This window comes from Vigna umbellata, chromosome 7 (genome assembly GCF_029865625.1).
Source record: "Vigna umbellata cultivar VRB3 chromosome 7, Vumbellata_1.0, whole genome shotgun sequence".
NCBI classification, from domain to species: domain Eukaryota; kingdom Viridiplantae; phylum Streptophyta; class Magnoliopsida; order Fabales; family Fabaceae; genus Vigna; species Vigna umbellata.
This window is the reverse complement of record NC_142171.1, coordinates 29,394,273-29,418,886: the sequence shown is the minus strand read 5'-3', so window position 1 is coordinate 29,418,886 and position 24,614 is coordinate 29,394,273. Positions and strand designations below refer to the sequence as shown.

General features: G+C 44.8%; 3 protein-coding genes and 1 pseudogene across 3 annotated transcripts; 1 reads left to right on the top strand and 3 right to left on the bottom strand.

The window, feature by feature from the left end:
• Positions 1-2,008: 2,008 nt before the first annotated feature.
• LOC148195708 (pentatricopeptide repeat-containing protein At2g44880 pseudogene) lies at positions 2,009-2,362 on the bottom strand (annotated as a pseudogene).
• Positions 2,363-9,723: 7,361 nt separating this feature from the next.
• Positions 9,724-11,863, top strand: LOC148195707 (uncharacterized). Its single transcript, XM_088095426.1, has 2 exons — positions 9,724-10,651; positions 10,730-11,863. The coding sequence occupies exons 1-2, from the start codon at positions 9,724-9,726 to the stop codon at positions 11,719-11,721; spliced, it is 1,920 nt and encodes a 639-aa protein (XP_087951552.1). The 3' UTR covers positions 11,722-11,863.
• Positions 11,864-15,934: 4,071 nt separating this feature from the next.
• Positions 15,935-16,552, bottom strand: LOC148195706 (uncharacterized). Its single transcript, XM_088095267.1, has one exon. It carries the CDS (start codon positions 16,550-16,552, stop codon positions 15,935-15,937), a length of 618 nt encoding a protein of 205 aa, XP_087951393.1.
• Positions 16,553-17,968: 1,416 nt separating this feature from the next.
• Positions 17,969-23,157, bottom strand: LOC148195705 (uncharacterized). Its single transcript, XM_088095266.1, has 3 exons — positions 23,038-23,157; positions 18,358-20,923; positions 17,969-18,237 (listed from the first exon to the last, which is right to left on the bottom strand). The coding sequence occupies exons 2-3, from the start codon at positions 20,486-20,488 to the stop codon at positions 17,969-17,971; spliced, it is 2,400 nt and encodes a 799-aa protein (XP_087951392.1). The 5' UTR covers positions 20,489-20,923; positions 23,038-23,157.
• Between the last annotated feature and the right edge of the window lie 1,457 nt (positions 23,158-24,614).

The window sequence follows — 24,614 nt, the reverse complement described above, 5'->3', positions numbered from 1 at the left end:
GTCCAAAGTACTCAGTAGGACTAGGACCTCCTGCCATTCCCACGCATGACCTACTCCCCTCTACATGAGAACGAGCACTCACGGAATATCAGGATGAACAGCCATCAGCAGTTTTACCATGGTCATACTACACAACTTCTCATATTCAAATCATAGAGACGTTCCTCCTTGGAACGCTCGCTCAAAATCCACTTTCAATATTTCACTTAAAATACCGTTCGCACATCTTAATCTTTACTCTTATTCACATTTTCATTCTTTGTTCCACTTTCATAAAATGGCGAGCGTTCATCCTTTTAAAATAAGGACGAACGTTATCCCAGTACAGAGAAATCCTCGTTTCTGAACAAAAGAAACGAACTCCTGTCTCCTGACGGACGTTACGAATACTTAACTCAGTTAAAGGAATGACTCTAGAAGATCTGAATAATACTTAGAATAATTAAGTATAATGACTCGAGGTCGAATCCAATGGATAGAGATACTACAATTTCTTTAGATAAATAAACCGAGCGTGATTTAATTCAAGAGACAACACCGCCAGTCAATGACCGAACGCAAACTCATCACTTGGACGAACGCTATTTTCGTTCGCTCATGAATCAATGATAAGGACGAACGTTCAGTATAAAACCGAACACTCCTTAGGACGAACGCTAGGTAGATGACCGAGCACTAATTAGAACGAACGCTCGATATAAGACCGAGAGCTCATTTGGACGAATGCTTAGTATAAGACCAAGCACTACCTATAACGAACGCTGGATTATAAAACCGAGCGTTACTAATATAACTTCAACTAATTACGATCGTTGGACACCACTAGGCTGAGCCGAACGCTCAAACCTAGCCTTTCACAAGAGGACGCTCATTCTCAAACAGAATTCTTTCCGAATGAAAGGATTCCTATTCTAAGTCATTTTCAGGGGAAAACGAACGGTATAAGACCGTTCGATGATGAGCGTGCATTGTCAAAGTAAGGACTATTATATTTTCCAGATTTTTCAACTACAATAACTTCACATTTTTCATACGATTCATATCTTATAATTTATCTCCACCATAAATCTCATACATTACAGAATTCATATTATCATCTCATACCTTATAGAAATTATCCATTTTCCAATTCATACGTTTCATCCTCAACATACAGTTCAAATAATATCACTCATATACATCCAGTACAACAGTGCTAGTTCATGCATACTTAAACATCATACATTTCATACATCCAGTACACTTCATGCTTTCACACACATCATACAAGTATCAATTAAATTACAAAAGCTTCCCTTACCTGGTTCAGCAGTGAACTTCCAAATACAAGGGTTTTGGTTCGTCCTCTCACAGCTTTCTATTCAAAAGAGTCACTCAACAGCTTTCACTTAATCTAAAACACCCAAAATCATAAACAGCTCAGATCTATAACCCATGCATGCAACCAAAACTTGGTTCGCATGAACTAAATGGACGAACGTTCAGAGACAAGAACTTACCAGTTCAGATCCCAGTTCTGTTCGGTCCAGAACGATGCTCACGGTTCAGGGAACGTTTCCACGGTCTCTGAAAGTTGATCGGAGAAGATGGTGGTGAGTTATCGTAGAGAGAAGATGACAGAGTTCTAGAGAGAAGATGGAGAAAATGCAGTGTTTGGTTCAGAGGAAGAAGAAAGGTGCATGCGGGAATGGTGAGAAGGTTTTTCAGAAAATCATTTCCCTTCTCACGCAGGACGAACGTCCATTCCACGGATGCCACTTGTCTTCCACTACCAATTTTCGAATGTTCCAGCCGTGACACTTGGCAATCGCATGCAGAGTGGGTATGAGTGCGTTTTGACGTGGCACGGTGCATTTAATGGTGATCAGAGTGTGGGGTTTGGTGCGTTAATTAATCAGGGTCTCACAATGCTCAATCTCAGGCACAATTCCAAATCTCTCCATTTCGTTGAACCATCTTCTTCCTTCCTCCAACAAACCACAATGGTTGCAAGCAGATAGTACACTAATCATAGCAAACACCTTGTTCCATCATTTGGTCCAAACCCTTGTTCCATCATCCTAGCAAACACCTCCAATGCTTCCTTGGCACAGCCATTGACTTGAAAACCATTTATCAAAGCATTCCACGAAGCCGTTTCCCTCTCATTCATCTCCTCAAAAACCAAATTCGCTTTCATAATTTCACCACATTTTGCGTACATATCAATCAAAACAGTGCCAACACGAACAGACCTATCAAACTTTTTCCTTTGGGCAAACCTGTGAATCCAGCCCCCCAAATCCAACGCATCCAAATCAGCCGCAGCGGGAAGAACACACAAAACAGTTACCTCATCTGGCTCCACCAATACCGTCGGCATAACAACTCTAACGCTTCATGAACTGGAATCATAGATCAGGAAAACATCCTGGTAAAATAAGCCCATCACAGGGTCAATAAATCACTCAGTTCATCCAAATCACAATGAATCTAAATCCAATTCATGCTTCTAATCAATGTCAAACTTACTAATATATGCAATCTACTCTAAAACATCTACTCTAAAACATCAAGAAGAAATCTCGGTATGTCATTGTTACGTGCCTGATCACGTAATCTCTCCACTCACGACTGACAAGAGAAATAACTGAATAAATTCCTTTATTACTGCAACGATATAGGACTCTCCAACACAACCAATGACTGGGAGCAGGTTCTCCTTCAGTCACACGAGAGCATAACCTCTCTTACAATAATCCTCAATAATCAAAACATATCCTGAGCCCTAGGTGCCCCCTTAATTAATACTAATTACTCCTCCCAGAAAAGGTAAGGATTAATCGCCATTGCCTATTTATTATAATTAAACATAATTGCCTATTTATTATAATTATCTGGAAAGAATCATTCTGTCCTTATTTACTCTATTTATTACTGTATTTATTACAGTAATACTCTGCTGAACGTCCCCTGAATTCCCGCCTATCCTTCCGCTTGCCAGCTAGGCGTAGCTGGACGTTCCTCGTCGTCTCCCCTCGTCTCAGGACGTTCGTTCATGCTCCGTTCGTTCCTGACGCTCGTCCTTTCTCTTCGATCCTCGTCCTCGCTCTGCTCATCCCAGCCGCTCGTCCTCACTCCCTGTTGCCCCGCTCGCTCGGCCTCTCGCTGAGTGCGTTCGTCCTCGTCCCTCGTTACCTCCTGTGATGGACGCTCGTCCTTCTGTGATGGACGCTCGTCCTCTCCTCTATCCCTTCTATATCTTCTTCTCTCGTACACCCGCCAGGTCGTAACATTACCCACCCCTTGAAGATCAACCTTGCCCTCAAGGTTGAAGTCAGGATATTGATCTTGTATGGTGAGGGCATCTTCCCATGTCGCCCCGTCAATTCCTCCCTCTTGCCATTCGACCAAGACTTCTAGCCGCTCGTCCTCTCCCTGTTGCACCTGTCTTTTATCCAAAACTTTGACCGGCTGTGGAGACGGTCCCTCCATCTCTAAGTCTATTGGTAACTCCTGCTCGACCCTGTGATCCCCCACTGCCTTCTTTAACTGTGACACATGGAACACTGGGTGTATCCGGGCGGACTCGGGCAGTTGTAGTTTAAATGCGACGGCCCCCACCTGCTGTATGACCCGGAACGGTCCAAAATAACGTGCGGCCAGTTTAGATTGGACTGGGGACGACATCGTAGTTTGTCGGTGAGGTCTAATCTTCAGGTAGACCCAATCCCCCACGCCTACTTGGGAGGGCCTCCTTGCCTTGTCGGCCTGCCTCACCATTAACTCCTGAGCCCTGGCTAGATGAAACTTAAGCTGGAGGAGTGCTTCGTCTCTTGTTTGTAACTCCTGATCGACAGCTTCTACTAAGGTTTCCCCTGGAACGAACCTGTGCAGAGATGGAGGCGGCCTCCCATAGACGGTTTCAAAAGGGGTGCACTTGGCTGACTCTTGGTAGCTGGTGTTGTACCAGTATTCCGCCCATGGTAATACGATACTCCAACCCTTGGGCTGTTCGGAACAAAAACACCTCAAATACCCCTCCAAGACCCTGTTGACAACCTCCGTCTGCCCATCCGATTCAGGATGATAGGCGGTGCTCATCTTTAGTTGAGTGCCTTGTAATTTGAACAACTCCTTCCAAAAATTACTTAAAAACAGTGGGTCCCTGTCACTCACTATAGATAACGGCACCCCATGCAATCGGACGATCTCCTTCACAAAGACTTCGGCTATGGTGCGTGCAGAATAAGGGTGTTTTAAGGGTATGAAATGTCCGTATTTGCTGAGACGATCCACCACCACTAACACAGCATCATATCCTCTAGACTTGGGTAATTTGACAATAAAATCCATACTTATCTCTTCCCAAATGGCGTTGGGAATGGGTAACGGTTGCAGCAACCCTTGCGGAGATGAGGTCAAATATTTATGTTGTTGACAGACCAGACATCTGGCAACGAACTCGGTCACGGCTTTCTTCATGCCCACCCAGTAAAGGGACTGCGCCACCTTGCGGTACGTTCGGTAGACCCCTGAGTGGCCTCCTGTGTGCGTGATATGGAATTCGGCTATCAATTTGGGCACCCAGGCCGAACTGGCTGATAGCACGAGCCTCCCCTTATAGTGCAAGCGCTCGTTCTCCAGGGTGTACGAGGGGTGGGAATTGGGATCTTTCTTCAAGTCGTCGATCACTTTCCTTAACTCCTCATCCGCCTCGACTTCTTCCAAGATTTCCCTGAAATCTTGCCAGTATGGTCGAGCAATCACCGTCAACTCCTTCTCTTCCAATAGCTCATCCTCATCCTTGCGTGATAGGGCGTCCGCCACCTTGTTGGTCACCCCTGATTTGTACACAATCTCAAAGTCGTATCCCAGGAGCTTGGCCAGCCAATTTTGCTGATTCTGCGTGGTGATGCGTTGCTCCAAAAGGTACTTCAAACTCCTCTGATCCGTGTGAACTACAAACCGTTGCCCCAGCAGGTACGGCCGCCAGTGCTGTATGGCTAAAACCAGCGCCATTAATTCCTTCTCATATATTGACTTCCCTAATGAACCCTCAGATAGCGCTTTGCTAAAGAAAGCTATGGGCTGCTTCCCTTGCATGAGTACCGCTCCAATTCCCCTCCCGGATGCGTCACATTCAATGTGAAACGGCTGGTCAAAATCAGGCAGAATCAATACAGGCGCCGTTGTCATTGCCTTCTTCAACCTTGACATGGCCTCCTCTGCTTGTGTCGTCCATGCAAACTGCCCCTTCTTAAGAAGGTCGGTTAATGGTCTGGCAATCTTTCCATAATCCTTCACAAACCTCCTGTAATATCCCGTCAGACCCAGGAAGCCCCTCAAGGCCTTCACCGTCTTCGGCTTTTCCCACTCCAACACGGCTCGCACCTTGTCTTCGTCCATCTCTACTCCCTTCTCGGATATCCGGTGGCCCAAATAACCTATTTGAGTTCTTCCGAATTCGCATTTCTTCCTGTTAGCTACCCATCCATTGGCCACGAGCTCCCGCAGCACCACCCCCACATGCTCCAAGTGCTCCTCCCAAGTTCGGCTATATACCAGTATATCATCAAAGAATACCAGTACGAATTTCCGCAGATAAGGCTGCAACAGGGTGTTCATGGCACTTTGAAAAGTGGCTGGTGCGTTGGTTAGGCCGAACGGCATCACCATGAATTCGTAGTGACCCTGGTGTGTCCTGAAGGCCGTTTTCTCTATGTCTCCTGCTCCCATTCGTATCTGGTGATAGCCCGACTTCAAATCTACCTTTGAAAAGTATTTGGCCCCTCTCAGTTCGTCCAACAACTCCTCTATCAAAGGAATAGGGAATTTATCTGGTACAGTAGCTCGGTTTAAGGCCCTGTAGTCCACACAAAACCTCCAACTGCCATCCTTCTTCTTAACCAGAATTACAGGACTCGAATATGGGCTGTTGCTCGTCCTGATGACGCCTGCCTTCAACATCTCCCCTACTTGTTTCTCAATTTCCCCCTTCATTACATGGGGATATCTGTACGGCCTTACATTCACAGGGTCCGTACCTTCTTTTAAGGGAATTTGATGAACCATTCCCCTATCTGGCGGTAGTCCGTTCGGTTCGTTAAATACGTCCGCGTACCGTTCCAAGATTCGCATCATGTCGAACGTCTGCCTCCCTGTCAACTCCGGGCCGAACGTTTCTTTTATCTGAGCGTACGGTCTTGGCTCCTCCTCCTTTTCTGTCTCCCCAAGCTCCCACAACAGCCAACAGACCTCCACTTCCTTCATCTTCCGCAACGCGGCCGGGTCCACCAATCTCCGAGTTAGAGTTGGGTCTCCTTTAATGGTCATTGTGCGCCCTGCCTGAACGTACGCCATAGTTAGCTGCCCCCAGTTTAAGGTCACCTCGCCCAGCTTTGCCAACCATTCTACCCCCAGTATCACATCCACTCCGCCCAACTCGAACAGGTGAAAGCGTTCATTGATCACAACCTCTCCCATGTGGATCGTGACTGCTTCACAGCACCCCCTCGTCTCTTTTCTTTGCCCATCCCCCAAACTCACCCTGTAGGGTGGTGTATCTACGACGGGTAATGCTAGATCTTCTACCAATTCCCGGCTTATGAAATTGTGACTGGCGCCACTGTCAATCAGAATTAGAACCTGTTTCGCCCCTATCTGCCCCTGCAGCTTCATCGTTCTGGGCTGGGTGAGCCCTCCTGCCGAGAACGCGGATAGCTCCATTTGTTCGAATTCCACCTCCATCTCTTCTTCCCCTCCCGGTTCCTCGTCTTCTGCCAATATCAACATCCGGAGTCCCCTTTCGGGACATCGATGCCCCGGACCGAACGGTCCTCCACACCTGAAACACCTCCCTTCCTCCCTACGTTTGACGTACTCAGCGTACGGCAGGTCACGTACGTTCCTGTTTTGAGCGTTAGGGAACGTGCGTTCGCCTTCTCTCCTCGGGCCTCCTTCCTTCTCAGCAGTCCCCGTTCGGTTCTGAGTGTGGCGGCTAGGCTCCCCCCTTGTCACTGAACCGCTCGGTTTTCCCCATGTCTGTCCTTTGCTGACGATTCCCCCGCTTGCTCTCGCTCCAGCTTGGAACGCCTCCACGTCCCTGGCTAGTCTCATGACGTCCATGAACTCCTTCGGGTCCAGCAACCTGAGTTGGTTACGAATCCCCTCCTGCAGTCCTGCCATGAAATACCCCGTCAACTGTGCCTCGGGTATTTGTTCTGCTTGGCCCACCAACACCTCAAATTCTTGTATATACTCTCCCACGGACCCGGTCTGTTTACAGGATGCCAGCCTTTCGAAGACCGTTCCTCGATTCCTGCCTCCAAACCGAACCACCAACGCCTCCTTTAATCCGGCCCACGTTCGGTTCCTGGCTTTCTCCCTCCAGAACCGGAACCAGTGTCCCGCTATCCCGTCCATGCTGATGTAGGCCAGGCGTAACTTTTCGTCCTCTGGTACCCCTTGCAATTCGAAAAATTTATCCGCCCTATAAAGCCAGTTCATAGGCTCGTTGCCTTCGAATGCGGGTAACTCGACCCTCTTCCTCCAGTACGGTTGCCCTTCTCGAGGCCCCCCCTCTAAGCCGCCGTCATCCCTCTCATCCTCGTCATTCCTTCTTCCATTGACCGAGCCTTGGCTGCCGGAAAGGTGTCCATCATCCCGTCGACCTCGCTCCCCTATCACCCTCACTAGTTCCTGGACTGCCGATTCCAGTCCGCCCATGGAGATTTCGAGGTTCTCCATTCTTCCTTCCACCGCATTCAGTCTTCCTTCCATAACGCTTTCCTCCGTCAATAGGATCCGGCAGGTCGGACCAATTGTTACGTGCCTGATCACGTAATCTCTCCACTCACGACTGACAAGAGAAATAACTGAATAAATTCCTTTATTACTGCAACGATATAGGACTCTCCAACACAACCAATGACTGGGAGCAGGTTCTCCTTCAGTCACACGAGAGCATAACCTCTCTTACAATAATCCTCAATAATCAAAACATATCCTGAGCCCTAGGTGCCCCCTTAATTAATACTAATTACTCCTCCCAGAAAAGGTAAGGATTAATCGCCATTGCCTATTTATTATAATTAAACATAATTGCCTATTTATTATAATTATCTGGAAAGAATCATTCTGTCCTTATTTACTCTATTTATTACTGTATTTATTACAGTAATACTCTGCTGAACGTCCCCTGAATTCCCGCCTATCCTTCCGCTTGCCAGCTAAGCGTAGCTGGACGTTCCTCGTCGTCTCCCCTCGTCTCAGGACGTTCGTTCATGCTCCGTTCGTTCCTGACGCTCGTCCTTTCTCTTCGATCCTCGTCCTCGCTCTGCTCATCCCAGCCGCTCGTCCTCACTCCCTGTTGCCCCGCTCGCTCGGCCTCTCGCTGAGTGCGTTCGTCCTCGTCCCTCGTTACCTCCTGTGATGGACGCTCGTCCTTCTGTGATGGACGCTCGTCCTCTCCTCTATCCCTTCTATATCTTCTTCTCTCGTACACCCGCCAGGTCGTAATAGTCATGCTCACTAAGTCATGTAATTCCCTAAGGAATTTCAACTATGTGGAGTCACATAGTCTAAATCAGATTTTTTTAAGAATTTACAAAAGCTAAAAACAATATTTTTTTTTAATCGTTGAACTCAACTTTGACTCGAGAAGACATCTCGGTCATGCACGCCCACCTTGAGTCATTTAATTCCAAAAAAGAATTACAATGTGCAGAGCTACGAGTTCAACTCATTTTCAAATCAACACACACAAGAAATGCTCGCACATCAATCAAGAACACAGAATTAAAGGAAAAAAATCAAGATTACAGAGTCACCAAACATACAACACATAACATAAAAAACAGTAGTTGTTTCGGTATGAATTTAGTGGGACCGAGATACTAACCTGCCAGATGCAAATTTGACACTGAACCGGACGCTCGCTCTCTCCGTATTTCTGATCGTTCGGTGGTCCTTTATCTTTTAAGGCTCGCTCCTTCTGCACTTCGATCGTTCAGTAACTTTCCAATCTCCAAGGTACGTGCAAAGGTATTCCGAAACTCAAGTTAGGCGAATTTTAAACGAACCGTAGTTCTTGATTGAATACTTTTTGGCTGTAAACAATCTATTGATGTAAATATGAGCGTCAACAGGACTTACCTGGCCTTGCGGTCCTGGCTTTGTATTTATAAGTTGTTTTATGGACATTAAGTTGGCATAAGGCCAATGAAATATAAACAGAATAAAAATATAAACAGAATAAAATATACTTATCCTAATCGCTTAGATTTTAATTGCGTCATATGCGAACGTTTTATCCTTCGCTGGATTCATTAGCTTAGTTATACGATCGCGGGATTAATAGTGGCCTAAGTGGTATTGACCAATAATATCATACCGTACATAATGCCTCCAAAGTCCGAGTTAACCGTTCGTCTTATGTATTCGGGTTAACTATAGGACTGTAAGGTGGTTGTTGTTACGAGGGCTTCGTGTTACGTACCGTTTTGGGTTTTGATTTTCCCGCCTCTGGGTAGTGGTAGAGTCTCGAAAGTGGGACCGTTGGATTCTTTCTGATCCTACGGAGAGAAACGATTGGCGGTTATATCAGTTTTCCCCTCGTTAATGTGAAAGGATTTTTTGAGGAACCCTGGTTAGCGCAACCGTCATTTCTACCCCATTTCCTCGACAAACTTCTTCACTTCTCCTTCTTCAGCATTTCCTTTGACATTTGCACACAGGTAACTCATGGACTCTTTTTCCTATTCAGATTGTTCTCCCACATTTGTTAAGAAAAGGGGGAGCGACAACCAGGCTGAGGCACCAGAGGGTTCTCCGATTAGGGCTCAGTGTGAGGTTGTCTCCATACTTTATGGCGAGAATGCCTTTGTTTATGGTGGTGTTGTGGTGGAGGAGCCCGAAAATCTTCCCTCCTCTAGCGGGAGTAACTATGAATGGACTTCTCGAGATGTAAGTGAATTTCCTAGTGTTTTCGATAGTAGGGCTGTGCTGTTGAATTGGGCAAACGATAGTTGTATTCTTAGAAATCTCAGCTATGGCTCTTGTGTTAGATTAGTTGCCTGTGGGGAAAATGAGAGAGTCTTCTATGGTAAAGAGAATTCTAGAGACGATTTTTTCTATGTTTACTCATATCTGTTTTACGATATATACCTTAGATTTCCTCTAAACGTTTTTCAAATGGATGTTCTGAAAACCCTTAACGTCGCCCCCACACAGTTACATCCAAATAGCTGGGGGTATATACAGGCGTTCGCGGTTATGTGCCAAGTCTTGGCCATTAACCCCACGGTTGCCCTGTTTCTTTATTTTTTTAGGACCCGCCCGATTGGAAAAAGGGGTTGGGTTTCTCTAATTTCCGAGTCTGGGAACGCAATTTTGGAATTATACGCCCAATCCTTTAGAGGTTTCAAAAACCAATTTTTTAGGGTGTCCATCACTGAATCAGGTCGCTCGTTCTTTTTCAACGAGGATAATAGTCCCAAGTTTCCTTTGTATTGGACCCAGAACCCTAGAAAGCTTACCTCTTGGTCGAAAGAAGATATGACTCATATCGAATTGGAAGCTCTGAGTGTTATGGCTGCGTTGTCTCGCCCCTTTTCTTCCAGAAAGATTATCAACTGCCTCGAGTATGACGATATGAACTCGAGGGTATTTGGTATGTTCTTTTACTGAGCACTTTGAATTTTATTTTTGCAGCATTGACTTGGTATTTGTTGTGTTCTGTTGCGTATAGCTACTATGGGTAAAAGAGCTCCCCTTGACTGGTTTGCCGCTGCTGACGCCAAGAAGAATAAAGGGGGAACCTCGGCCTTGACGACTATCAAGAATCCTATCCATGTCGATGATGAACCGCCACCTTCTCCCGAACGGCCGCTTTCAAGGAAACGAAAGGCTGTCACCGGTGGAGATCCGAAAGCTTCCGATAAGGGGAAGAGTATTGGAGGGGTGGTCGACCCGCATGCCAATCGCGACATTCCGAATGGCATGTGGGATGCGGCCTTTAACCTTGGCCATAAGATCGAGTTCAACTTTGATTTGGCTGAGCAGAAAGTCATGGAAAAGACTTCTGAGCAAAAAATGGCGGATAACTGCTTAGAATTTGCCTGCCGGGCGGCAGCTGCTGCCTGGAACTTAGCGTATGCCTCCAACCGAGGTAACTTGGTCACCGAGCTGGAGCGTTTAAAAACCGAACACGCTAAGTGTGAGCAAAGGCAGAAGGAATCCGAGGAGATGATAGTAAAAGGCCGGGAGATAATGGAGAATCTGCAGAAGGATGGTGTTGAGATGAAAAAGGTCAAAGACCGGCTTGCAGCTGATCTAGAATGTTCAAAGAAAGAGAATGAGGAGCTGAAGAAAAGGTTGATAACTTTGACTGGCGAGAGGGACGCCTTGCGCCAGACCATTACTGAAAACCAGGAGTTGCAGGATGAGATGACTGATGCTATCATCCTGGAACATACCAGGGGCTTTAAGAAGGCGCTAAGGCAAGTGTCCTATATTTTGAATGTCTGTACTGAAGGAGTCAATTTCGACATTCGGAAGGACGTTTACCAAGGAGAGTTGGTTCCGATAGACGTCATTCCTGCCGGGTCATTTCCAGATGACGAGCCTGCAGGGACGCCCACCGAGGCAATGGCAACAGAGGAAGCTGCTCGAATCGAGACACCCGAGGGGAATTCAGGGGTTCCTGCTGTCGAGGATGCCCCCGTCGTAGACCTTGTATAGAATAGATTTAACTTGACATTCTGACATTTTGTACTTACTGTTCTTAGGGTTGTTTGCTGCGTGTATGTCGTCATTTGGTACTTGTCGAAACTTTATGTTCTTATACTTGAATGTTTATAGGATCGCTATACTTGAATGTCTATAGGAACGCGCGTTATTTGTAATCATATGATGAGTGCCTTTGTTGACGTTTATATCGCCTCGTTACATGCGTGGAACCTAGGGATTTCATTCCTTAGTTGGATGCGTCCGGATGCTGCCTATCCGTCAACGCGATCGGGTTCTCGTGACCTTAGGAATTACATCCCTTAGTTGGACCCGTCGGGAAGCTGTCTAATCCGTCAACACGATCGGGTTCCGTGACCCTAGGGATTACATCCCTTAGTTGGATGCGTCCGGAGGCTGTCTTATCCGTCAACGCGATCGGGTTTTCGTGACCCTAGGGATTACATCCATTAGTTGGACGCGTCCGGAAGCTGTCTTATTCGTCAACGCGATCGGGTTCTAGTGACCCTAGGGATTACATTCCTTAGTTGGACGCGTCCAGAAGCTGTCTTATCTGTCAACGCGATCGGGTTCTTGTGACCCTGGTGTGGAAACCTTTTCCATTGATTGGGTGCCTCAGCACGAACGGTTCTCTTTCGCTCGCTCTTGTAGTCTGTATGCAAGATGTGATTATCTGCACTGTAAGACAATATCAAAAGTCCAGTCGAGATATAACTGCTTTATAAAGTCCTATGATCTGCTAGATATATAATATCAAAGATATAATTGCTATCGATCGGTCGAGATGTAACTGCTTTAATGATTCGCAAGATGTATAATATCAAAGATATAATTGAGACCGATCGGAGTAGGAATAACTTGCCGCTGCCTTAGTGCCTTGTGACCTGTAAGATAATATCAAAATATATGCTAGACCGCTCGGTCTTTGTTAGACCGTTCGATCTTTGATTGAACATTTGAAGTATTCATATGAGGATGTGTCATAGGTATAGGTGCCCTATTGTCTTGAGACCTGCAAAATAAAATGATTGTATTGTATGACATCACTCGGAAGATTTTAAAGAAAAGATAAGGCTCGGTTGAGAATCAGCTTGGCTCTTCTTGGTTCGCAGAAAGTTATTTTGACATGAACTTGATTGGCTATGACGACGGATGGCCAAGTGAGTAAAACCTGTTCACTTTCAATTCTTTGATAGTTTGTGCTTATTTCAGCCTGTCGGAAGTATTAATTTGAATCCATCATGTAATACACTGGTGCACGTCTTTGACTTTTGTAACATCCCAAAAATACAGTAATAAAACCATATGATAGAATAATTACATTAATAATAATCCAGATTAGTCTTACATTAGAGATGAGCGTACGCTCATGGCTGAACGGCCTTACAAGAGGCGAGTTACAAATTAACGAGAAGTACAATAAGTGTAACGTCCCGATTATATACATCATTCATATATAATAAAGACGTCATCATGCATAATATAGGAAAGCAGTCAAGAGTAATTTAAGGATTACAGTCATCCTCAGAATAGTGCGGAATTGACAACAAGAGTATTAGAATTTCTCCATGAAAATCACGGAGAATTTAAAATTTAAAACACACATGAGTTCCTCCAAACATTAAGAATTACGAAATAAGTCTAGCTAATCTAAGCTGCAGCACTTCCGTCTCCATCAAGGGCTGCTTCCAAAGTATCCTCTCCGTCATCTGCTCCCATCCAAGTGGATGATCATCGCCAAAGAAACATACCCAAACAGCACACAACACAAATAATGCAAGGGTGAGCTAGATATAAAAACCATGTTATACATACAGCACGGTTAATTCATGTAATCATTCATAGATTCATATAAAAGAACAATTAAAGCATACTCATTGATCCATATTTCACACACTCCCATGACATGTAAACATTCATCCACACATGGTAAACTGACATCACAAAACTTGTTACTTTATACCCCGACTTGTTCCTTTATAGACCGACTCGTCCGGACTAGAATGATTACCGAGCTATGGCGGGTCTTGCACTCGTGGTGGCTTTATGAAACTTGGGCACTCCCGCCCTGGCACTACCGCCTTGTGAAACATTAGGCACTACCGCCTGGTGGAACATTAGGCACTACCGCCTGGTGGAACATTAGGCACTCCCGCCTGGTGGAACATTAGGCACTCCCGCCTGGTGGAACATTAGGCACTCCCGCCTGGTGGAACATTAGGCACTACCGCCTGGTGGAACATTAGGCACTACCGCCTGGTGGAACATTTGGCACTCCCGCCCGGCCACAATCACGAGGTTAATACGTTATTACACACCTTGGATCATATGGAAGCATCCAAGACTAGGACCTCCTGCTACTCCTCACCACATGTTCAATCCTCTCTACATGAAAAGAAAGACCATTGGAGATTCAGGATGACCCCCAAAACTGAGCTATCATGTAATCATTCTATACAACCCCCAAAACACCACCATGTATCCTTTCCTTGAGGATCATGGAATTACGTCCATGAATCATACTATTACTTTGAACCTTAACCCAAGTCATGAATAACCAGATACCACCATATTATCACAACAAATCCAACATATCTCATACATTCACATATTTTCAAATAAATCACGTCACAAACAATATTCCAACCATTGGTATACATAATCCAACTCAAGACCAAAGGAACTTAGAACCCATTACCATTTGCAGACCATTAGATGGACGAACACTATTCACCAAGCGTTATAAGCCGAACGCCACTATGCCAATTGGACGGACGCAAACAAAAACTGACCGAACGCCAAAATCGAACGCCTGAACACAATTAGGCCGAACGTCAAAACCGAACGTCTCACTGGATTCAACACTATTTGGCCGAACGCTAAGAATTTCTAATCCCATAATAATAATACCGAACGCTCAAGATTCAAACTTAATACTATCAAATAAAGGCCGAACGCTTATTTATACATCAAAACCGAACGTTCAAGATTCAAATCCAAGAATACCAACCTGAGGCCGAACGTTAACAATCATATCCATGAACGAACGCTTATGATTTGAAACTTAGAGTCTAAATTGAACTCGAACGCTCCCAACAAAACCGAGACCGGACGTTCACCATCAGGACAAAACAAAGGCCGAACGTTAATCAAGCCAAGACCGAACGCTCATAATATCTCATTAAAACCGAACGTTCATTTACTAATACAGAAATGAGACCGAACGCTACAGTCACGAACTAACCATAACGGACGTTCAAGATTCAAGCCTGATAATACTAAATTATGTCGAACGCTATATTTACCAAATTAACAACGAACGTTCACGATTTACACTTATACATACCCATTTAACAACGAACGCTCAAGCTCAATTTATACTCAGACGAACGCTCAAAATCCATTACACACATAGACGAACGCTCTAAATCCATTATACATTTAGACGAACGCTCAAAGGAGGATTTGGACGAACGCTCAATCATTATTAAGGGCGTACGCTACACTCATAGGACGAACGCTACACTCAGAATTTACGAACGCGAACGCTCGTCAAACTTAATACCGAACGCTCAACATATTTTGGCCGACGAGTCATTTTGGACGAACGCTAACGTTCGCTAACCACAAAACCGAACGCTCTTATCGAATGGGACGAACGTCCCATTTTCACTCACCAAATTGAACGTACGCGCGTTTCTGCAGAATTCGCACCAGGTTTTCCAGAACCCAGAAAACCCCAAATTTTTCATCCCCAACTTCCCAGATTTGCATTAAACATAGTATATATCAACAATCAAACAAAAGATCTAGCTCCCCTTACCTCTTGAAGACTTCCTTTGTAAAATCTTTGGATCTATCTTCTCCAAGACTTGCAGCACCAAGCAATTCCAACACTCTAAGCTTCACCTCTTTCACAAACTTTGCAGCAAGAACTTCTCCCCCATTTCAGAACCCAACACCCCCTTTTATCTCCCACGTCTCCAGCTTTTGAAAGGTGCCAACAAAGAGTAAAATCCGGACGTTTGCTCCCCTTTTGCTGTAGTTTTTCAACATCCAAGCTCCCCATTTTTCCAAATAAGACAAAACCTACCTCCCTCTATGTCAGCTAGTGTCTCCCAGTATTTAATGCTCCCCACCCCTTTAAGAAAAACGAGGCCCTTACATTCTCCCCAACAACAAAAATTTTCGTCCTCGAAAATTTGGCTTATCGAAACAAGTGGGGGTAAGTTTCTCTCATCTCGTCCTCTAACTCCCAGGTGGAGTCGCCTATTTTACCATCCCAGATGACCTTGACGAGTTTGACAGTTCTCCCTCTAAGTTGTTTGTTTTGACTCTCTTCAATCCTTACGGGTTGCACTTCCACCGATAAATCCTCTCTGACTTGCACATTTTCAACTTCAAGTATATGAGAAGAATCAGACACATATTTTCTCAGCTGGGATACATGGAACACCGGATGCAAGTTCGCTAACTGAGGTGGCATGGCTATTTCATAAGCTACCGGCCCTATACGTCGAAGGATCTGATAGGGGCCAAGATATTTAGGAGACAACTTCCTAGCCCGGATTGCTCTCCCTACACCGGTAGTTGGAGTCACTCGGAGAAACACATGGTCCCCAGCTACAAACTCTAACGGTCTGCGCCTCTGATCAGCATAGGACTTCTGCCTGTTTTGAGATGCTCGCATTCTTGCCTGTATAAGCTTCACTTTCTCTGTTGTCTGCTGAACTATCTCTGGTCCCGTCAAAACTGCTTCTCCATCCTGAAACCAACAAAGAGGTGTTCTGCAACGCCTTCCATATAATGCTTCAAACGGTGCCATGCCGATACTAGCCTGGTAGCTGTTGTTGTAAGTGAACTCAACCAGTGGCAATATCTCATCCCATATCCCTAGGTGATCCAAAATGCAAGTCCTCAACAAATCTTCAAGCGATTGGATCGTCCGTTCAGACTGCCCATCCGTTTGGGGATGATAAGCCGAGCTCATCTGAAGTCTGCTTCCCATCTCACTCTGAAGGGTTTGCCAAAATCTGGATGTGAACCTCGGGTCTCTGTCTGATACAATACTTGAAGGCACCCCAAATCTCCTTAACATGTAACCTTACTATCTCGTTAACATATAATTGTGCCAACTTTGCCATAGACATTCTCAAATCAATTGCTAAGAAGTGAGCACTCTTGGTCAATCGGTCCACTATTACCCATATTGCATCATGTCTTCGGACAGTGCGTGGCAAATGGGTAACAAAGTCCATAGCGATGCTATCCCATTTCCATTCTGGAATTTCTAATGGTTGCAACAAACCTCCCGGTCTCTGATGCTCTATCTTAGCCTTTTGACATGTTAAACAAGAGGCAACAAACTGAGCCACATCTCTCTTCATACCGGACCACCAAAAAGACTCCTTGAGGTCTTGATACATTTTAGTCATGCCAGGATGCATGCTAAAACGGCTTTTATGACCCTCCTCAAGGATTAACCTCTTCATTTCTGAATTTCTAGGGATACAGACCCTACCTTTGAACCTTAAGATACCATCAACCCCCAAGGAAAAATCTTTTCCTTGATCAGTTCCAATCAAACTAGAGGACGTTTGGAGCTCAACATCCTTCGACTGCTCTTCCTTAATATGCTTCAACAAGTCATTGGACACCACCAAATTATTGCATCTGATGCTGTCAGCTTCAAAATCTACCTGCAACCTCAAATCTCTGAAGCTTTCTACCAACTCTAACTCTCTGACCATTAAGGCTGAAATATGCACTGACTTCCTGCTCAATGCATCTGCCACCACATTAGCTTTCCCAGGGTGATAAAGGAGATCAAAGTCAAAATCTTTAAGAAACTCCATCCATCGCCTCTGCCTCATATTAAGTTCCTTCTGATCAAAGAGGTATTTCAGGCTCTTATGATCACTGAACACCTGAAATTGCGCGCCATACAGGTAGTGTCTCCAAATCTTCAAAGCAAATACCACAGCTGCCAACTCCAAGTCATGAGTGGGATAATTCTTCTCATGAACCTTGAGTTGTCTTGATGCATATGCCACTACCTTCTTCTCCTGCATTAGAACACACCCTAATCCCTGATGAGAGGCATCACAAAAAACCTCAAAAGGTTTACCCGTGTCAGGGATAACCAAAACTGGTGCACTAGTCAACCTTCTCTTTAGCTCTTGGAAGCTAGTCTCGCAACGATCTGTCCATACAAAAGGTTGGTCCTTCCTAGTCAGTTGTGTCAACGGCGCCACAATCCGGGAGAAATTCTCAATAAAACGGCGATAGTAGCCCGTAAACCCACAAAGCTCTTGACTTCTGTAACAGTCTTAGGTCTCTCCCACTGAAGCACTGCTTGCACCTTAGCGGGATCAACAGCAATTCCTCCAGCTGAAATCACATGTCCAAGAAAAGGAACCTCTTCCATCCAAAACTCACACTTGGACAGCTTGGCATACAATCTTCTTTCTCTCAGCACTTCAAGCACTGCCCTAAGGTGATCTTCATGTTCTTCCCGAGTTTTAGAATAGACAAGTATGTCATCTATAAACACCACCACAAACTTGTCCAAGAATGGTCTGAAAATTCGATTCATATAGTCCATGAATATGGCTGGAGCATTAGTCACACCAAAAGGCATAACCACATACTCATAGTGTCCATACCTGGACCTGAATGCCGTCTTCTGCACATCATCGGCTTTCACTAAAATTTGATGGTAACCCGACCTCAAATCAATCTTGGAGAATACCGTAGCTCCGTGCAATTGATCCATCAGATCATCAATCCTCGGCAATGGATACTTGTTCTTGATCGTCAACTTATTCAGCTGTCGATAGTCAACGCACAATCTTGAGCTACCATCCTTCTTCTTTACTAGCAACACTGGCGCACCCCACGGTGAAGCACTCGGTCGGATAAACTGTTTCTCTAACAGTTCTTCAATCTGCTTCTTCAACTCAGCTAGCTCAGCTGGAGCCATCCGATAAGGGGCTATAGACACTGGTCCTGCTCCTGAGACCAGATCAATAGAGAACTCCACTTCTCGCGGAGGAGGTAAACCAGGAACTTCTTCAGGGAAAACATCCATGAATTCATTCACAACCAGAAGGTCTACACTCTGTTTCCCAAGCGATAAAGAGTTTAAATTAGTAGTCCCGTCCGTGTGAAACATGATTAGGAAGCAGCTGGCACCCTCGAAGATATCCTGCCTCAATACACCGAGAGATAATGACAAGTCTTCATCTTCCTTGGGAAATATTAACTTCTTACCACCGCAATCTAAAAGAATACGATTGGCTGCTAACCAATCCATTCCCAGAATTACCTCTAGCTCCTGCAGAGGTAAGCAAATAAGGTTCACTCTGAACCTACGCCCTTCTACCTCAATAGGACATCTAGAGCACACATTAGATGTCTTGACTAACCCAGCTGCTGGTGTAGATACCACCAGATCACACGGAAGCTCTCTGACAACTAAACCAAGCCTCTCCACACAAGCCTTAGACACAAAAGAATGTGTCGCCCCAGAATCAAACAACGTCACACACGGAGTTCCAAATAACAAACAACTGCTGACAATTAAATTACCTGCACTGGTTGCCTCAGTCCTAGTCAACGCATAGACTCTTCCGGTTGCCTGGGGTCGGTGCCCACCCCTCTGAATAGATCTGCCAGCCTGGCGTGGCTGTGGTCCTGCCCTCCTAGTAGTAGGACAGTCTCTGGCATAGTGTCCCTCTTGCCTGCAGATATTACACCTCCTATACCCTTCTAACTGAGGGCAAGACATCTGAAGGTGTGGTCCACCACACTTGAAGCATCTAACGGAACTGGCAAAACTGGATTGTCCCGATGACTGAGAGGAAGAACCCCTGAACCCGGAGTAAGAGGGTCTAGAGAAAGGGGTCTTTCTAGAACTGGAGCCTCCCCGGGGTATCATAGGTCCCCCAACCCTAACTGGCTGGTTCTGTTGTCTCTGTGGTCCCTCTGGTTCTCCCTTAGTCTTTTCCATATCACGGGCCATCTCTACCAAAGCGGAGAATTCTCTAATGTGCAATCCTTTCACCAGTAACTTGATATCCTTCCTCAAGCCATTCTCAAACTTACGACACTGCCATTCTTCATTTATTGACATGGTGTTGAAGCGAAGCAGGTGTTTAAAACGATTTGCATACTCCGATACCGATCTGTTGCCTTGAGTCAACTCAAGAAACTCTACCTCCTTAGCAAACCTGACACTATCTGGGAAGTATTCAGTGTAAAATTTAGTTCTGAACAACTCCCAAGTGATAGGAGTCCCGTTCCCCTCCATGATGGTCTTCACACTCTTCCACCAATGTCCAGCTTCTCCTGTCAGCAAGTATTGGGTGTAGGCCAGCTTCTTCTCATCCGGACACCCTTTGGCTTCAAAGATTCGCTCCATATCTTGGAACCAATGATCGGCCTCATCCGAACTGCATTTGCCAGAAAACCTGTCGGGATGATGTTGGAGAAAACTCTCCAAACTCCACTCCTTGACTGGAATGGTAATAGGGGCAGAAACATCAGGAGTAGGTCTTCCATTAACCAGCATTTCCCTGAGGAACTTCTGAGTGTCTTCAGCTGACACTCTTGCAGCTTCTAAGTTTTGAAGGGCGATGGTGTTTTGTTGCACCAAAGTAGCATTCTGAAGTTGCATAGCCTCAAGTACAGCCTCCAATCTTACGGTGTTCTCAGAAGGCTCAGGCTGAGAAGGTGGAGGTGGTGGTGGTCTAGGTGCCATTTTCTGCTCATACAGAGAAAAACACCATTAGTCCAACCCAAGGAAACAAGGACAACCGTCCAACACAATACTAAGAGTACACAGCATAAGCAGCGCACACACACACCCTACAGGATCCTCTAAGGACAGAAACTGCTCTGATACCATTAATGTAACGTCCCGATTATATACATCATTCATATATAATAAAGACGTCATCATGCATAATATAGGAAAGCAGTCAAGAGTAATTTAAGGATTACAGTCATCCTCAGAATAGTGCGGAATTGACAACAAGAGTATTAGAATTTCTCCATGAAAATCACGGAGAATTTAAAACTTAAAACACACATGAGTTCCTCCAAACATTAAGAATTACGAAATAAGTCTAGCTAATCTAAGCTGCAGCACTTCCGTCTCCATCAAGGGCTGCTTCCAAAGTATCCTCTCCGTCATCTGCTCCCATCCAAGTGGATGATCATCGCCAAAGAAACATACCCAAACAGCACACAACACAAATAATGCAAGGGTGAGCTAGATATAAAAACCATGTTATACATACAGCACGGTTAATTCATGTAATCATTCATAGATTCATATAAAAGAACAATTAAAGCATACTCATTGATCCATATTTCACACACTCCCATGACATGTAAACATTCATCCACACATGGTAAACTGACATCACAAAACTTGTTACTTTATACCCCGACTTGTTCCTTTATAGACCGACTCGTCCGGACTAGAATGATTACCGAGCTATGGCGGGTCTTGCACTCGTGGTGGCTTTATGAAACTTGGGCACTCCCGCCCTGGCACTACCGCCTTGTGAAACATTAGGCACTACCGCCTGGTGGAACATTAGGCACTACCGCCTGGTGGAACATTAGGCACTCCCGCCTGGTGGAACATTAGGCACTCCCGCCTGGTGGAACATTAGGCACTCCCGCCTGGTGGAACATTAGGCACTACCGCCTGGTGGAACATTAGGCACTACCGCCTGGTGGAACATTTGGCACTCCCGCCCGGCCACAATCACGAGGTTAATACGTTATTACACACCTTGGATCATATGGAAGCATCCAAGACTAGGACCTCCTGCTACTCCTCACCACATGTTCAATCCTCTCTACATGAAAAGAAAGACCATTGGAGATTCAGGATGACCCCCAAAACTGAGCTATCATGTAATCATTCTATACAACCCCCAAAACACCACCATGTATCCTTTCCTTGAGGATCATGGAATTACGTCCATGAATCATACTATTACTTTGAACCTTAACCCAAGTCATGAATAACCAGATACCACCATATTATCACAACAAATCCAACATATCTCATACATTCACATATTTTCAAATAAATCACGTCACAAACAATATTCCAACCATTGGTATACATAATCCAACTCAAGACCAAAGGAACTTAGAACCCATTACCATTTGCAGACCATTAGATGGACGAACACTATTCACCAAGCGTTATAAGCCGAACGCCACTATGCCAATTGGACGGACGCAAACAAAAACTGACCGAACGCCAAAATCGAACGCCTGAACACAATTAGGCCGAACGTCAAAACCGAACGTCTCACTGGATTCAACACTATTTGGCCGAACGCTAAGAATTTCTAATCCCATAATAATAATACCGAACGCTCAAGATTCAAACTTAATACTATCAAATAAAGGCCGAACGCTTATTTATACATCAAAACCGAACGTTCAAGATTCAAATCCAAGAATACCAACCTGAGGCCGAACGTTAACAATCATATCCATGAACGAACGCTTATGATTTGAAACTTAGAGTCTAAATTGAACTCGAACGCTCCCAACAAAACCGAGACCGGACGTTCACCATCAGGACAAAACAAAGCCCGAACGTTAATCAAGCCAAGACCGAACGCTCATAATATCTCATTAAAACCGAACGTTCATTTACTAATACAGAAATGAGACCGAACGCTACAGTCACGAACTAACCATAACGGACGTTCAAGATTCAAGCCTGATAATACTAAATTATGTCGAACGCTATATTTACCAAATTAACAACGAACGTTCACGATTTACACTTATACATACCCATTTAACAACGAACGCTCAAGCTCAATTTATACTCAGACGAACGCTCGAAATCCATTACACACATAGACGAACGCTCTAAATCCATTATACATTTAGACGAACGCTCAAAGGAGGATTTGGACGAACGCTCAATCATTATTAAGGGCGTACGCTACACTCATAGGACGAACGCTACACTCAGAATTTACGAACGCGAACGCTCGTCAAACTTAATAACGAACGCTCAACATATTTTGGCCGACGAGTCATTTTGGACGAACGCTAACGTTCGCTAACCACAAAACCGAACGCTCTTATCGAATGGGACGAACGTCCCATTTTCACTCACCAAATTGAACGTACGCGCGTTTCTGCAGAATTCGCACCAGGTTTTCCAGAACCCAGAAAACCCCAAATTTTTCATCCCCAACTTCCCAGATTTGCATTAAACATAGTATATATCAACAATCAAACAAAAGATCTAGCTCCCCTTACCTCTTGAAGACTTCCTTTGTAAAATCTTTGGATCTATCTTCTCCAAGACTTGCAGCACCAAGCAATTCCAACACTCTAAGCTTCACCTCTTTCACAAACTTTGCAGCAAGAACTTCTCCCCCATTTCAGAACCCAACACCCCCTTTTATCTCCCACGTCTCCAGCTTTTGAAAGGTGCCAACAAAGAGTAAAATCCGGACGTTTGCTCCCCTTTTGCTGTAGTTTTTCAACATCCAAGCTCCCCATTTTTCCAAATAAGACAAAACCTACCTCCCTCTATGTCAGCTAGTGTCTCCCAGCATTTAATGCTCCCCACCCCTTTAAGAAAAACGAGGCCCTTACAATAAGCATAATTGACCGAATGGTTTACAAAGCAAAAATACCGAACGATCATCTTAAGCAAAAGGGAAGTGGTCGTTCTAAGACAACACACTAAAACTACTAAACTAAACAACTAACCGAACGTACTACTGTTCGGCCTTCACTTCCACGTCAATGAGGTTCTCTTCCTCCAAAATTCCTTCTTCAAGCGTCTCCTCCAGTAACACATCACCATCTGCTCACATCCACACGGATGATCATTGCAAAGACAAGACGGACGTACAAGGACAAGACAACAGAAGGAAAAACACAGGGTAAGCTTATGTAATTTAATTCATGCATACACATACAATTCAAATAATCCAACACCAAATAATGTCAACATACGTATTATACAAAGTCTATTTATGAGACTGACTGTCTGGACTGTATGAAATCTGCGTAGCTACAGGCGTTCGTGCAGCCGGGTGATGTAGTAACTGGAATAATCTCATCAGCTGCCACCCGAGGTTAGACTTATCCAAAGTACCCCTAAGGACTAGGACCTCCTGCCATTCCCACACATGACCTACTCCCCTCTACATGAGGACGAGTACTCACGGAACATCAGGATGAACCGCCAGCATTAGCTTCCCACAATCATACTTTACAAATTCCAATATTCAATACATGAGTCATTCCTCCCTGGAACGCTCGTTCAAAATCCACAACCAATTATTCATTTCATATACTGTTCACCCTTTATAATCTTTTACTTTATTGTCATTTTCATCATCAGTTTCAAGGACATAAAATATCGAACGTTCAACCCTCTTCATAACGAGGACGAACGTTAGGAACGAGACATAAAGATCTCCAATTCCATAATAGAATGAGACCGATAGGTTTACTGCCGTTTTTGAGAGAAAAACCGAACGTAATAGATATAGTAGGGAACGCATGAACCGAACGTTCATTGCAATGAGAATTCATTTGTGAACTGACTCTAACCGAACGCTGAAAAGACCTCGCCAAAGGCTGCGACTCTATGACCGAACGTTCCAATAATAATACTTAGAATCATTCATATGAAGAAACCGAACGTTTATGAATGTTTAGCTTATTCGAATTTACCTCAAGAAATCCGAATACCAGTCAATGACCGAACACGGTAAAAGGATTTACGGAATTTGGACGAACGCTATTTCCACACGTTTAATAATTAAAGACGAGTACGAGCGTTCGGTATAAGACTGTTGAGACCTCGGCAAGTGCAC

Excerpts from the sequence above, each read along its gene's own strand:
- LOC148195707 (XM_088095426.1), top strand. The coding sequence starts at position 9,724 with ATGGACTCTTTTTCCTATTCAGATTGTTCTCCCACATTTGTTAAGAAA. Across the intron at positions 10,652-10,729 it reads TATGAACTCGAGGGTATTTG|CTACTATGGGTAAAAGAGCT; the intron begins GTATGTTCTTTT and ends TGTTGCGTATAG.
- LOC148195706 (XM_088095267.1), bottom strand. The coding sequence starts at position 16,552 with ATGGCACCGTTTGAAGCATTATATGGAAGGCGTTGCAGAACACCTCTT.
- LOC148195705 (XM_088095266.1), bottom strand. The coding sequence starts at position 20,488 with ATGGCACCTAGACCACCACCACCTCCACCTTCTCAGCCTGAGCCTTCT. Across the intron at positions 18,238-18,357 it reads GTATGTGGTTATGCCTTTTG|AACATGAAGATCACCTTAGG; the intron begins GTGTGACTAATG and ends AAACTCGGGAAG.